Genomic DNA, 14113 nt, shown 5'->3' with positions numbered 1-14113 from the left:
ACATCATGATGAAAATACTCATTTTATTACTGTATTATTGCATGGTATGCATTGAGAGTTGTCACTTAATGCCAGTATTCTGGGAGCCAATGAAATTGGCAATATTACTTTTCTCAGCCATTTTATTGTTGCTTTTCTTTGTTGCTCCTTGCACTGAAGATGCCCCAAAACATAAATGGAATTGGCATTGCATCATTGATATTAAAATCCAAATAATTTTAGAAATTTAAAAATTATTTTATTATCAAATCTAGCATGTTGAGTTAGGTGGTTTTTCCCCTAATGTATATCTAAACACCTTTACTGAGCAAAAATTTTGCTTTAGTAAATCCTGTATAATGCCATAGGTCCAGGTGTAATATCAAAATCTGTCAGTACACATACCATCCCTTCCTCTTAATAGGAACTATGATGTAACAAGTATTGGATGAGAAGTGTTGCAACTGAATAAATATGTTTACATGCATATATCAGGGACTTGTCTCTTGTCATGGAGTGTTTAGAAAACTGACACATCAAACCAATTTTAAACTTGAAAACTGTATTTTACTAAATCCACTTCTTAAAAGCACATGTGCAAACAGTTCTTACAGATTATTAATTAGCATAATTATTTACACAAAGCTGTTAAGTCTTACAAACATATCCTTGCCAGTCATTCTTATGTAATTGTCAGAACATTAGTTTGCAGATAGTTGTGCTTATTTTATCTTGTAAATTGTTTTACTTCAATGCCTCCTATGTGCAGCTACAAACATTTTTTCCCTTTGGTGATCATACTGCTCATGTAAAAATTCTTTGTTGTGTCTTTCTGTGGCATCACAGCATCACAAAAATGCTTATGTCCTACTGGTAATGCCTTTGAACTGGTTACTCTGTTTCATTGCACTTATATTGGTGTTCAGGGTAAGAGAATTTTAATTATATCCTGAATAATACACTTTTAGTTTATGGGTCTTACAGATCTCTGCTGTACCTACAGGAGTTGGAGGGGAAAAAAAAATGAAAAAAAGAATTCTAACACTCTCACTCACTTATTCAGTAGGAAGTTCATGATACTGAGTTAAGATGTCTGTATTCGTTCCCTTTTGATATTTATTCACCCAGACACTTGCATAGCATGGATCCAATTTATTCTGATATTCCATTTTCAACACCCCAAAAATAAATAAGGATGCATTATCACGTATGACAGCAGGATACCGTAAATCCTAATTTTAATTGCCTTTATCAGGAGAGCACTTTGGCAGCAAAAATATGTATTCAGCATTTTTAATACCTTGAAAAAGTTGTAAACTTAATAAGAAAGAGGTTATTTTGAAGGATTTATAAAATTGAATAGTTTAGTGTTGAAACATTTTATTTTTTCAATAGGAGGTGCACTTTTTGTCTGCAGTTCAAACTAAATAATGTGGGCTGGAGGTATGAATCCTCTTACCTGGTGTACTGTGGTCAGCTGGCATGGAGTTAGTTTTCCTCAGAGTAACCCCTATAGCATCTCTTCTAGATTTGTGACGAAAACAGTGTGGATAACACAGCACTATTTTAGCTATTGCTGAGCAGTACTTACACAGCCTTCAAGGCCTCCTTCTCTGTTTCTCACTGCTCCTACCTCCCTCAGCAATTAGGCTGAGAGTGGACAAGAGGCTGGGAGAAGACACAGCTGGGCCAGCTGAGCCCAGCTGATGAAAGAGCTATTCCATCCTGTATAACATCATGCTGAGCAATAGAACTGCAAGGAAAGGCAGAGTTTTCTCAAAGTAGCCATAGCTCAAGGACTTTGCACTGGATGGTTAGTTGCATCACTTGGTTTTGTTTGTTGTGGTGGGTTTTTTTTCCTTCCCTTTCTCCCTGCCACCTTCACTTATTAAGCTGTCTTTTTAACTACAAGCTTTCTCACTTCTGCCCTACCAATCCACTCCTTTTTCCCACTGGTGGGTGAGTGAGCAAGACACTGAGTGAGGGCCGATCTGCCAGTTGGGGTCAACCCACCACACCTGGTGAGGTCATTGAAAGTTTGGAATCTGAGGTTTTTATCTGTAAAGCTAATTTTTACTTAAGTGCAAAATAAAGCCAGAGATGTATATGGCCATCAAGCAGGAAGAGCATATATTGGCAGTATGTGTGGCACATATCCTGTTCAAAGATGAACAGGGGAATAAAGGATGAAGATGGCAATTAAAAAGTTCTTCAGAATACCTGAAGTGGTTTACTACAAGGTCTGTCATCAGGGACTTCAGAGTTTTAGTTCTGAGATTGATACCTCTCTAGATGCTTGCTCTTCAGCTTAGCTCTATTTCAGTCTGGGAAGTACCTGTAACAACTGTAGTCATACAGTTACATACAGAGTGCTGCTGCCTTTAAGAACAATAAATGTATCACAACATCTGTATTTCAAAACAGCATTAGAAAGTTGTGTGTTACTTTTTATTTACACTTAGCTCAATTGTACTGTCATTACTCCAATACATTGTGTGTTCCTTTTCACCCCGAGAAGATTTTAAGTGTAACAATAAAACAAGCTGGTAATAGGATGATGAAGGAGATATATGCTTTGCATACCTTATTTGAAAACCTTCTTTGTACATTCCTCAAGAAGAACACTGAAATTCTTATTTCTAAATGCTTCTGTGTTGTACGTATCTTTTTTCTTCAAGTTCTGATTTAGATTTCCAAATTTGAATATCTGTGAACTTATCAAATGCAAGCAGACTTAATTTACATTTGATAAATTTTGGCAAATAAGATAAGAAAGCTGCCAAAGCAGTCATTGTAATTTGGCTGAGAACATATCTTCAGAAAAGGTTAAGTCCTGATTTTCTCTTTGGCAAAGAAGTAGTCATAGATCACATTCAGGAATGCTGAATCTTAAGGTAACTGCATAATTAAGCAACTGCAGAAATCTTGACTCTGAAGTATTCAAAACATTTTGTCATCCTTAGGCATTTTGTTCTGCAGAAATTTTGCTTCCTGGTTTGCACGGTGCTTGGTAAGAATACAACCTGTTGCTTAGCTGTTTTATAAACTTGAGCATATGGAATTGTACATTTTAGAATGATATTTTGATAAACGTTTGCATTTTTCTTCAGTACACAAAAGTAAATTCTTTTAAGCCTCATGCTTCTTGTGATCCAGTTGTCCTAAAGTCTGAAGGCTCAAACAACCAGACAATGAAGATTACGACTGACTCTCATCTCTCTAAGGTCCTATATTGAATGTAATGCAGAAAATCAGTAAAAGTTGGTTGTGTAGTGGCTTACATATAAAGAGATTCAAGTGGTCCCAATTTCACAATTTTTATAGCACAGATAAAAATGATTAAAGATGTATGTATTATAATCATGTCTCCATTAGATGGTGTAAAACTTGAAGTTGATGCATTTGTTCTGAGAAGAAAATACAACTTCAAATATTGGGCCAGGAAAATTGAAAAGAAAACAAAGGGGAAAATTCTTTTTTCCATCATCTTGCTCTAGATATTCTATTAGATTACGTGCAAGGAAATTTGGAAAATACTATGCTTATGTAGAAAATACACATTCTTCATTCTTGATTTTCAATTTTTTTTTTCCTATTTCTAAGCTATCACAGAAGTGATAGGAAAACTTATTTTGGGACCTGCAAAGGTAATCAAATCCATTAGACCTCTCAAAACTGACTTGAAAGGCAGACAAATTTGCTTAGAGTCTTGTTCAGTTCATTTTAAGAGAGTGAGCTAAACTCACTCTTTTAAAGATCTCTACGGATTGAGGTTCCATAGCCTCTCAAGGTAACCTGATATCACAGTCAACCTCTCAACCACAGTTTTTTTTTTATTCCCGATGTCTAAGTGGAATACCCTAATTTACACTTTGTGACCATAGTTGCTTGTCTTTTTGCTGTGCACCGTGGAAAAAAAAAACCTGACTCCATCTTTTTCATAGCTCCCTTTTATGTAGTCAAACATTAGATATTCTGTCCAAATAAGTAAAAAATATTTAAATATTTTAAACTGGTTTTGCTTGTTTGTTTGTTTGCTTGGGGATTTTTGTTCTTTTTTTGGGGGAGGGAGGATTCTGTGTATGTAAACATTTTTCTTTCTGAATCTGCTTCTCAAATCTAATAATTATGAACAAGATTTAAAATAAAGAAGGGGTTTTATTTTTGAAAATATAGTAAACATATTTATAGCCGTGTGTCATAAGTATAAACACTTCTTTGAAGACACATTGTTCCAGCTGAAATCATTACAGATGAAGAGGATGCATACCTTGTATATAAATAAAGCCAAGATTTTATTGCTAGCATAAGGTAAATTTTAACAGTTTAATCATTACCAATCTGGAAATAATTGTTTCAGAAAAGAGAAGAATAATAATGCACTTATAATTGTTATCCCATGGCTTGAGTATGTTGTGTCAGTGCTAGTAATGAAATAAGCTTGTGAATAAACTTCCCAACTCACAAATTTCAGCATCAGAGTCAGCTAAAGATTTTGTCCTACCTTATGCATTTAATTGGAGATTAGATAAAATAATCATACTGCACCTATTGTTCAGATCCTGACACATCATATTCGTTCCATAACTCTTAAGTATGTTAGGACAGCTATGTCAGAGTGCTGAAAAAGAAGACACTTGTTGTACTGTTTGTTCATAGTCTTAGACTCTTTTCACCAAGATGTACACAGGTATGGACAGAGCTGCCTAAGGCAGGAGCATGGTTGTACTAGGTTTCCTCTGTAGGTCACCACAGAAAAGGAGCTACTTCCTGTGGACAATCCTGTTATTGACTCTAATGAGAGACTTTAGATTTTGTTCTTATGTCTAAATCCAAAGGAATGGTGAAGTGATTGTTCATAGCTTAACTGTTTCTGTTAGGTAAAGCCATCCTCTGGGACCAGTCAGAATTTATGCAGGCACTTGCCCTTCTTTGGCTAGGTCTGATTTTGTTTTGTTTTGCCTTGGCATATCTCAAACATGTGAGCTGATGCTTTGAAATGCTTTGATCTTTTTTTGAGGTAAGTCACATAAGGACAACTCATAAAATTTAAGAGTTGTCAGGTGACAACTATTACTTAAAGTTAAAATGTGTCCATCATACAGTTTTGTCAAATATTTCTATCTATTATATATTCAGGGATTTTTGAGAAATGATACATTTTTCTAACAGGTACCTGCCAATTTAACCGTAAGTTGATTTTTTAGACAACAATATAAATTCTTCAAAATTCTAAGCAGGTATTATTAAGAAACGAATTTAAAACTGGAAAATTGGTAACATGATGTACCTGATAATAAAATAGACCTTAGTAATTTTTATGACATGAATGAAGAGAAACCTAAAAGTCTATTGCTTCACTGAAATTTCAATTTCCAATTCGCAATACTGTTTCATTAAAACACTAACAAAAATATCTATGCTTTTTTGGGTTTGGTGAAAGAATCTTTACTTTTTTCCCTAATCTATCCAACTTGGTAATATTTGTTAATATGGGATTCAGAAATTGAAATATTTAATTATTTATTGAAATATATGGAGATTTTTCAAAAGCATGGCTTTTGAGATGGCAAGGAGGAAACTCAAGTGGTGATGAAGCAATAACCCGTTTTCAAGCAGCCCTTAAACCAGAAGTGATTTGTTGTAAAGAAATTCAAGGAGGGAGTTTGAATGACATTTGAATCTCTGAAATCGTAGGTTTACAGACCTTTCTGGGCATCTGTTCCACTTCTTGACTGTACTTATCATGAAAAAGTTTCTCCTTATATCCACTGTGAACATCTGTTCAGGCCCATTGCCTCTTCTTTTCCATGCACTACTGTAAATAACTTGTTTCTGTCATCTCAATAGACTCTCTGTAGATCCTGGGGGCTGCTGTTGGGCTCCCCTGAAGCTGCCCCACCTCTGGACTGAACTCACCCTGTTCCTTCAGTCCCCTCAGAGCTCCAGTCCCAATAAGGCTAGTGATCTTTTGAATTTGCTCCAGTTTATCCATGTCTTGTCTGTCTTCTTGAGGCAGTGCAGAGTGGGGGGGAGAGGGAGGGGGTGGTTGTGCAAAATTGTCTTATGTATTCTAGAAGTTATGAAAACCAAAACCTAACAGGATTTAAGAAAGGATTTGAAAATAGATCTCCCCCTTCCAACATGACTCTGAAACCCACATCCTTTTCTTCAGCCTGCTGTCACTTCAGAAACTTTTAGCAGTTTCTTGGATTAGAATAAACTCCTCGGAACTCAAAAAAGTTTTATTTTCCACCCTCTGGTGTGGTTTTATGCTATGTATTTCTATATTATCTCCATCTGTATGATGGGTTGACCTTGGTTGGCTGCCAGGTACCCACCCAGCTGGTTCCTCAGTCCCCCTCCTCAATGGGACAGCAAATGAATACAGATAGAAAACCTCATGGATTGAGATAAGGAGATCACTTATCAGTTATTGTCACAGACAAAACAGACTAAACTTTGTGAAGATTAATTTAATGTATTGCCAATTAAAAATAGGGTATGATAGTGAGAAACAAAGACAAAATGAAAACACATTTCCCCCACTCCCTTTCTTCCCAGGCTCAACTTCACTCCTTCATTCCTGACTCTTCACCTTCTTTCCCTGGAGTGGCACAGGGGAACAGGAAATGGGGTTTTTAATCAGTCTCTAACACACTTTTGCCCTTCTTCCTTTCACAGTTTTCCCTGTAACAGCATGGGGTCTATCCCAGTACTGCTCCAACATAGGTCCTTCCCACAGGCTGCAGTTCTTCAACTGCTTCAGTGTGGGTTCTTGCCATGGGGTACAGTCCTTCAGGATCAGTCTGCTCCTGTGTGGGCTGTTCTCCATGAACCACAGGTCCTGTTAGGAGAACCTGCTCCAGCACAGGCTCTCCATAGGTTGCAGCTTCTTTTAGGGCTTATCTACATTCTGCTGCATAGGTTTCTCCACAGGCTACATTGTGTATACCTGATCCACTGTAGTCCTCTAGTGGCTTCAGGGGAACATCCTACATCGCCACAGTCTTCCCTGGCTGCAAGTGAACCTCTGCTCCGGTGCTCACACCTTTTCTTCGGTGATCCTGGTGTCTGCACTGTTTGTTCTCTCACATTTTCTTCACTCCTATCTCTCAGTATTTTTCACCTTTTCTTAAATACGTTATCACAGAGGTGCCACCAGCACTGCTGACTGCCTCAGTTTTGGTAATGGTTGGGTCTGTGTTCGAGTCACTTGGAACTGGCTCCTGGGTTATGAATTCCCAGGTGCAAGACCTTACACTTCTCCCCATTGAACTTCATAAGGTTTCTTTTTGCCCACTCCTCCTGTCTGTCCAGGTCATTCTGGAGGGTGGCCCTCCCTTCTGGAATGTCAACCTCTACACTCATCTTGGTGTCGTCAGCAAACTTCATCAGGGAGCTCTTGATCCCAACACCCAGGTCACTTACAAAGATGTGAAACAGCACTGGGCCCAGTATCAGTCCCTATGGAACCCCACTTGTTTTCAGTTGTCAGTTTGAGGAGGAACTATTTTCTATCACCCTCTGGGTATGGTCTGTCAACCAGTTCCCCACCCACTGCACAGACCACTTGACAAGGCCATAACTAGTCTGTTTCTCCAAGAGGAGACTGTGGGGGACTGTATCAAAAGCCTTGGAGAAGTCCAGGTAGACGATGTCCACCAGCCACCCTGCATCATCCTAGTGGGTTACTTTGTCGTAGAAGGTGATAAGGTTTATCAAATACAATTTGCCCCTGGTAAATCAATGTTGGCTAGAGTTTGTGTAGACACATGCGTAAGTGCACGTGTTTGCTATGCAGAAAAGGCAAAGTAGCTTTTTACCATAGTAGTTGAATCAGTACTTTGTGTTACATATTTGCCTATATTAAAGTTGAAGAGCACTCGAGTTTCTCAAATAATTTATTGTTTTCTAATGTAAAGATCTTTTGTGACCTTCAGATGAAACGTAGTTATGTGATATTTAAGAACAGTAATTAATGTGACTGTAAAATGCTTAAAAGGGCATGATAGAGTACTGTTTCCTTTAGATTCCTTAGGTAATTTATCTGCAATAAGACTGTCTAAAGCTTGAAAGAGCAGACAACACTATGTCTGGGATTGTACCTGAACTACATTGTGAGGAATAGGCATTGAATTTCACAGTCTCTGTAGCTAATATAACAGTATTGAGGGGATTACTGCAGATCCTCTCAGCTTTACTCGGTAGATTTCTTCAAAAGTGACTGATCTTCCCCAGACTTTTATTGACTATACTATTGCAAAGATTAAACTTAGAAAGTTGCTGTACTCTTTTTTTCTCACGTTATTTTCCAGAATAGATAACAGATGTCTGTTACTTTGTGATGAGTTGAGTTTTGCACTTAACTGTTTGGTAGACTATAAATATCTAGATAGATAAGATTAATGATACACTGTGTGCCAGATTAAAACTTGATCTGCTGTGCAATCTCATTGGATTCTTGTTGAGATCCATGAATTTGTGTGGTCTATAAATCACTGATAACATTGCCTGCCTTTGATCATCTATCTTCTTGAGAATTACAATTCAATATTTCTGCAACATTATAGTATTACTGAAACTTACATGAATAAAGAGAAAATTTAAATAAGAATAACTAGAGAAGTGTATTTTCAAAATTTATTATGAAAAAGGAACAGAGAACAGCAAACCAGGAAGATGGTCAGAAAAGAAAAGAAAAAAAAAATAAATGCATACTCATCTCACATTGATTTTTGCATATAATACAGTTTTAAGGAAAGTTTTGTTTTGTTTTGTTTTGATTTTGGTTTAGTTTTGTTGGTTTTTTTTAAAACATGTATCTATGTATATAAATAAAAAAATGGTGTGTGGCCACAAAAACAAAAAAAACCTGAAAACCCAAACCCTCAAAATCTTTGTACTCTCATAATCTTCACTCACATCACAATATCACTGATACTCCTTGTATGTAAGAGTCCTTATGCATATTCAAATATAGATTTTAGTTTGAATTCATAATACCTTTAAGAGCTTTTCTAAGCCAAGTCCCCAGTTGCATATCACTTTGAATAATCTTCCCATTTCAGCATATGGTTAAGATCAGAGAAGTCTGTTTGGAAAAATTACATCTTGGCAGTGTGCTCATTTTTTGCATTTATGCCTTCATATCACTTTTGCAAGTTTGTAAGTTAGATAAATTTTCCCAGCCCATGACAAATTTAATTTGAAAATATGGTCGAGGTATATTAGAAGTAGATATTTTTTTAAAAAGTTCATCAAAGTTAGCTATGCATTTGTAATTATATAATGTAAAATTCTATCAAGTCTTTAACCAAAGTATTGTCTTCTCATAATTCCTGTGAATATATTTCTCCATATTTGGCAACTGGAAATCAGAAGAACAGGGATGGACACATAATTATTTCAAAGTATTTACTGCTGTTCATGTATTACATTTTGATTCCAGTGAGTGTAGTGTTAGGCATTTAAGTATCTTTGAGGACTCCCACCTCAGTGGTTTGTCAGAGGTAATTCAGAAAGTTGTGGAAAGGCAGTGAAAGAGAGATTATTTGGGTTCTGTACAGAAATCACTGCAAAGATTATATTTTCTCACTTTCTTCCTTGATCATGTATTAATGGACTTGTTGCACATTAAGAAGATGGGCCACTGTTAGTCTTCATGAATATTCCCTTGCCAGTTATTTTGTTTGTAATGTTTCGTAGCTGACATCTAAGCTATTATTCTGTTTCAGTATGATACAAAATGTGGGTGCTAAATGTAGATTGCACGCAATTACTACATTTTCTTCAACATGTCAGGGTCTTACACACTATGAATGGTAGAACTGTCAGCTTAGGTGTTTGTCCATTTACTTGAAGATCAATTTTTTTTCCAAGTTGCTTCACAACTTAAGGCATTAAATATTTTTATGGGAACTAATGTTTGGTAGACTTGTCCCAGATGTGAGCTTTACCTGAGAGGATATGACTGTAACAAAATAAATCGCAAGCAAATGATATTGTAAGTGGAGGAATACAGAAATACAGCACTGTGTTTCTATTATTTATTGGGTTTAATGCTTGTATTACAGAGGCTAAGATGAAATCTCTTGTTATGTTTACAGCACTTAAATGTAGTTTGTTACATGAATCAGAATAAAATCACATTTTGGCAAAAATCTCTAAACACGTGGCTCAGAAATAGCACACATACTCATTGACACAGCTTGTTTTTTAACACAGTTGTTCTGTATTGGTTGCTGTGCTGGTTTGGTTTTGCGGAATTTTTGGTAGTGGGGTAAGGGCCCCAGGAGTGGCTCCAGTAAGAAGCTGAGAAGCACCTCCTGCTCCAAAACCAGCCAAGGATCCATTAGAGGGACATTAGATGCGCCTCTGCCATTACCATACGAAAGAACTGAGATAAAACCTGAGAAGAGCGAGCAGTTAGAGAGAAAATTGCTGTGCTGGAGAGGCGAAGGGCAGTGTTTGGGTGAAGATCCTATTGGTTAGCGAGGAAGAAGGGGAAGAAGGTGCCCAAGCAGAAGTTTCCCTGTAACCCATAGCGAGTCGGCAGGCTGTCCCCCTGCATTCATGGAGGAATGTGGTGGAACATTCCCTGAAGGTGCCAGGAGGGGTGAACTTGGCCAGTGGACTCGGATTATGCAGCTTTGGAAGGCCCTGGTGCCAGGGGAGTTTGTTCCCAAAGCAGCCCATGACTCTATGAGAAGCCCATGCTGGAGCAGCTCTGGACCTCGTGAGAAGGGCTCAACATTGGAGAGGTTAATGGAGGACTCTCTCCCATGGGAGGGACCCCGTGGGGAAGCAGGGAAGGACTGTAAAGAATCCTTCTTCCTGAGAAGGAGTAGTGGCAGGAACCGCCAGCCTGTGAACTGACTCTAAACCCCATCTCCTGTCCCCCTGTGCCGCTGGGGGGAAGGAGGGAGAGAAACTGGGAACAAAGTGATCTGGGACTGGGAAGAAGGGAGGGGTGGGATAACATACGTAAGCACTGCTCTGTGTTGTCAGTGTCCTGTGTGTGTTTGATTAGTGTGGAAAGAAATTATTATTATTTTCCTAATTTGAGTTTGTTTTGCCCGGGACCTTTGTCTCAACCCATGGGCTTCTAGTTGGCCTTTGTCTCTCCATCCCACAGTGGGGCGGGGGGGGGCAGGGGGGTGGATGAGTGAGTGTCCTTGTGGCTGTTTCTTTGTTGAGGTGTTGGGCCCCAATTTTTAGTAAAATGTTTCATATATTATTAGGAACTAGGAAAGGTTTCTCTTATGATGCATTTGTGAAAAGCCATAAAATTACTTACGCAGCACAGTACTTTTCAAAAAACCTTCTATTTTGGAGTCTGAGAAAAAAGCTATTCTGTCTTTAGTCTTGCATGATACTCTTAGATTTTCAGCTTTTAACTTTCAGCTATTTCACATGCTATTGTTTGTCCTTCCAGTTTTCATAAGATTCAGCAAATTAGCTATAAAAATGTACCTGTAAGAACTTTTCCAAATCAGCACTGGATATAACATATTTCAATCAATATTTAAAAATCAATAAACTGATTCTTCAAAATCATTCAACCAGTATGTTACCTATTATTTTAATGGACCTTTTACTTCTGTGAACTAACAATTAAAAATTGTTCTCCTCATTGTCCTTAATGCATGAAAGTAAAACTTCATCATTACTTTTGTAATACTTTTTTATTCCTTTCAGAATAAAATACCTGAACCTGTGATATAATTAGGTTTCTCAGGTTTATTGTATTTAGTGGATGCTAACTGCACTTTCTAATTAATAAGCTTAAACTCATGATATGTTTTTAGTTTTTCTAACTGCTCATATAATAATTTAGCAGAATTTTTAAAAAGACAAAATCTGGTGTTTTAACCATCTTAACTACTGTAATTAAGAGGTTTCTTATAGTCTTGAAAATTTTTTGTTGTGTTAGAACTGCAAGAACTGTTAGAAGTGAGTGGTGTGTCAGCATTCTTTAAAGCTTTTGTTCTGTGATACTCCTTCAAAACTTTTTTGTCCTTGTAATACATTTTTCAGCAATGTACTAGTTTTTCACGCTCTAGGGCAAGTTTGATTCAGGTTAGCACTCTAATTAAGCAGAAATAAGAATTGCTTTTCCATTATGCTTCAAACACTGGATAATAAACTGTATAAGTAATGTGATAGGTATTTCCATCTAGTAACACAGTATTTGTGTGAAGTTATTTGAAAGGTATTACCATTTTTGAAAGCAATAACACTAGATTCACAGTCAATTTTGTTAGCTCACAGGAGAAAATGTTGACATGAGATCCTCAAAAACAGTTTTGGACTTAATGGGTGTATATGCAGCATTAAGATAGAAGATTCACAACATGTCAGGTTCCCTTACCTTACTGAAGGAAATCTGTGAATTACTATTTGAGAATTGTTTTCTTGTAGAACTAGTTCTGTTTATGTTAAGGACTTATTTTGTAACTCTCCAATAATTACCTAGTTTATTCACCATAAGACTGTAGAAAGCAGAGCATTGATTAAATGTGGTAAAAAAAAAGAAAAAGTAAAAAGAAACAAAAAAAAGAAAATATGTGGAAAGATAACCTTTGTTACTTTTCATTTGTCAATATAAAATGTTGAGCAAAGCCAAACATTCACTTCCCTCCTGCTCTGGCTAACTCGGAGACATACAAGCTCTTAATGGACTCAGGGAGACACATTTCCATCACCAGTTAATCTGCTCACCCATTTACAGCTGTTTATCTAATACAAAGGCCACCCTCCTTGTCCATTTTGTGTTGAGGTAAAAGTGATACTTTTTGCAACAGCTGTGCTCAGTCTCACCTTGCATTATTCCCTGAACTTTATGCACAGATCACCCTTGCTCATCTCCTGTGAGCCTTCTTCCATTTTAGGGTTAATTGCTGTATTCATATTCACAACTGATAAATAATTCGTTGTGATAATTGCTCAAATAGTGTCATGATTATAAACGTAACATACAAAATGTATTTCTATGGTCATATTTGAAAAAATAAATTTACTGAAATTTACACCCATTAAAATGACTGCTCTATACATCTTAATTGTGAAACTGTCTTTCGCTTTTTGGAAATCACCCATGAATGGCTTTATTTTGGAAACTGATCAGCTGTTTGAAAATTGGAAAAATATTATTGGAAAAGAAACACCACTACGTGATCACTAAAATAAAATACAGTGATACAATTAGCATAAGATGGGTAGGATTCTTATGCTTCATTTTTTCACTATAATGTGCTGCACATCATGTGTCAGACTGCATATGATAGAGATTAAACTTGAGTTGCTTTATGAAAACATTTTTGGTTAGAGCAAAAGAGGAAATAATGAAATTTTTGCATGCTGTTGTACAGGGAGTGAAACAGTGCTAACCTAAATCACAGATAGTAGATTGTACAAATATGTTCTGGCACTAGTATAACAGTTTTAAAATAATAGCAGTTTGAAGCAGTTACTTGTTAATACCTTATCAGTATTCCAAGTGTAATGTTAAAAAATCTTAAGCAATTGTTTAACTTAAAGGTAATAAACTTCTATTTTCAACAGGAAATCCCAGGTTCCTAAGGGGTCATTTTAATTACATTTATTATTTTTTTTTAACAGCTGAGGATGCATGTGGAGGAACTATGAGAGGATCCAGTGGTATAATCTCGAGCCCCAACTTTCCTAATGAATATCATAATAATGCGGATTGTACATGGACAATTGTGGCAGAGCCTGGAGATACCATCTCCCTCATATTTACAGATTTCCAAATGGAAGAAAAATATGATTATTTGGAAGTAGAAGGTTCTGAACCACCTACAATATGGTAAGTCAAGTATTGCAATTTTAATGTGGTAAAAAAAAAGATGGTGAGACATGGAAGGATAACTTATGTTATTTTTCCTTTTTTTCAATAGATAACCTGCTGAAAAAACCTCACAACAAAACACCACAGTAACAATTGTTACTATGGCATATATGTTGATATTCTAATTCCAGTTGTAAAATACTGTCCAGATACATACCAGAGATGTAATATTATGATGAAAAGCAATGTAGGCTCATTCACCTCATTGTCTGTAGGTCTCACTCTAAGCTGAGTAGCCACAGCACTTTTTGGTTTGGGTTT

At 36.7% G+C, this 14113-nt stretch overlaps 1 protein-coding gene across 1 annotated transcript in view; it reads left to right on the top strand.

Moving 5' to 3' along the window:
- CSMD3 (CUB and Sushi multiple domains 3) overlaps positions 1–14113 on the top strand; it is a 558931-nt gene that overhangs the window by 167474 nt on the left and 377344 nt on the right. The window contains exon 5 of the mRNA XM_051611448.1: positions 13603–13810. Within this exon, the coding sequence (XP_051467408.1) occupies positions 13603–13810 (208 nt within the window). The remainder of the gene's footprint in view (positions 1–13602; positions 13811–14113) is intronic.

The sequence above is a fragment of the Apus apus genome, chromosome 2 (assembly GCF_020740795.1).
Source record: "Apus apus isolate bApuApu2 chromosome 2, bApuApu2.pri.cur, whole genome shotgun sequence".
In the NCBI taxonomy this organism is placed as follows: Eukaryota; Metazoa; Chordata; class Aves; order Apodiformes; family Apodidae; genus Apus; species Apus apus.
This window is presented reverse-complemented; position numbering and strand designations above follow the sequence as displayed.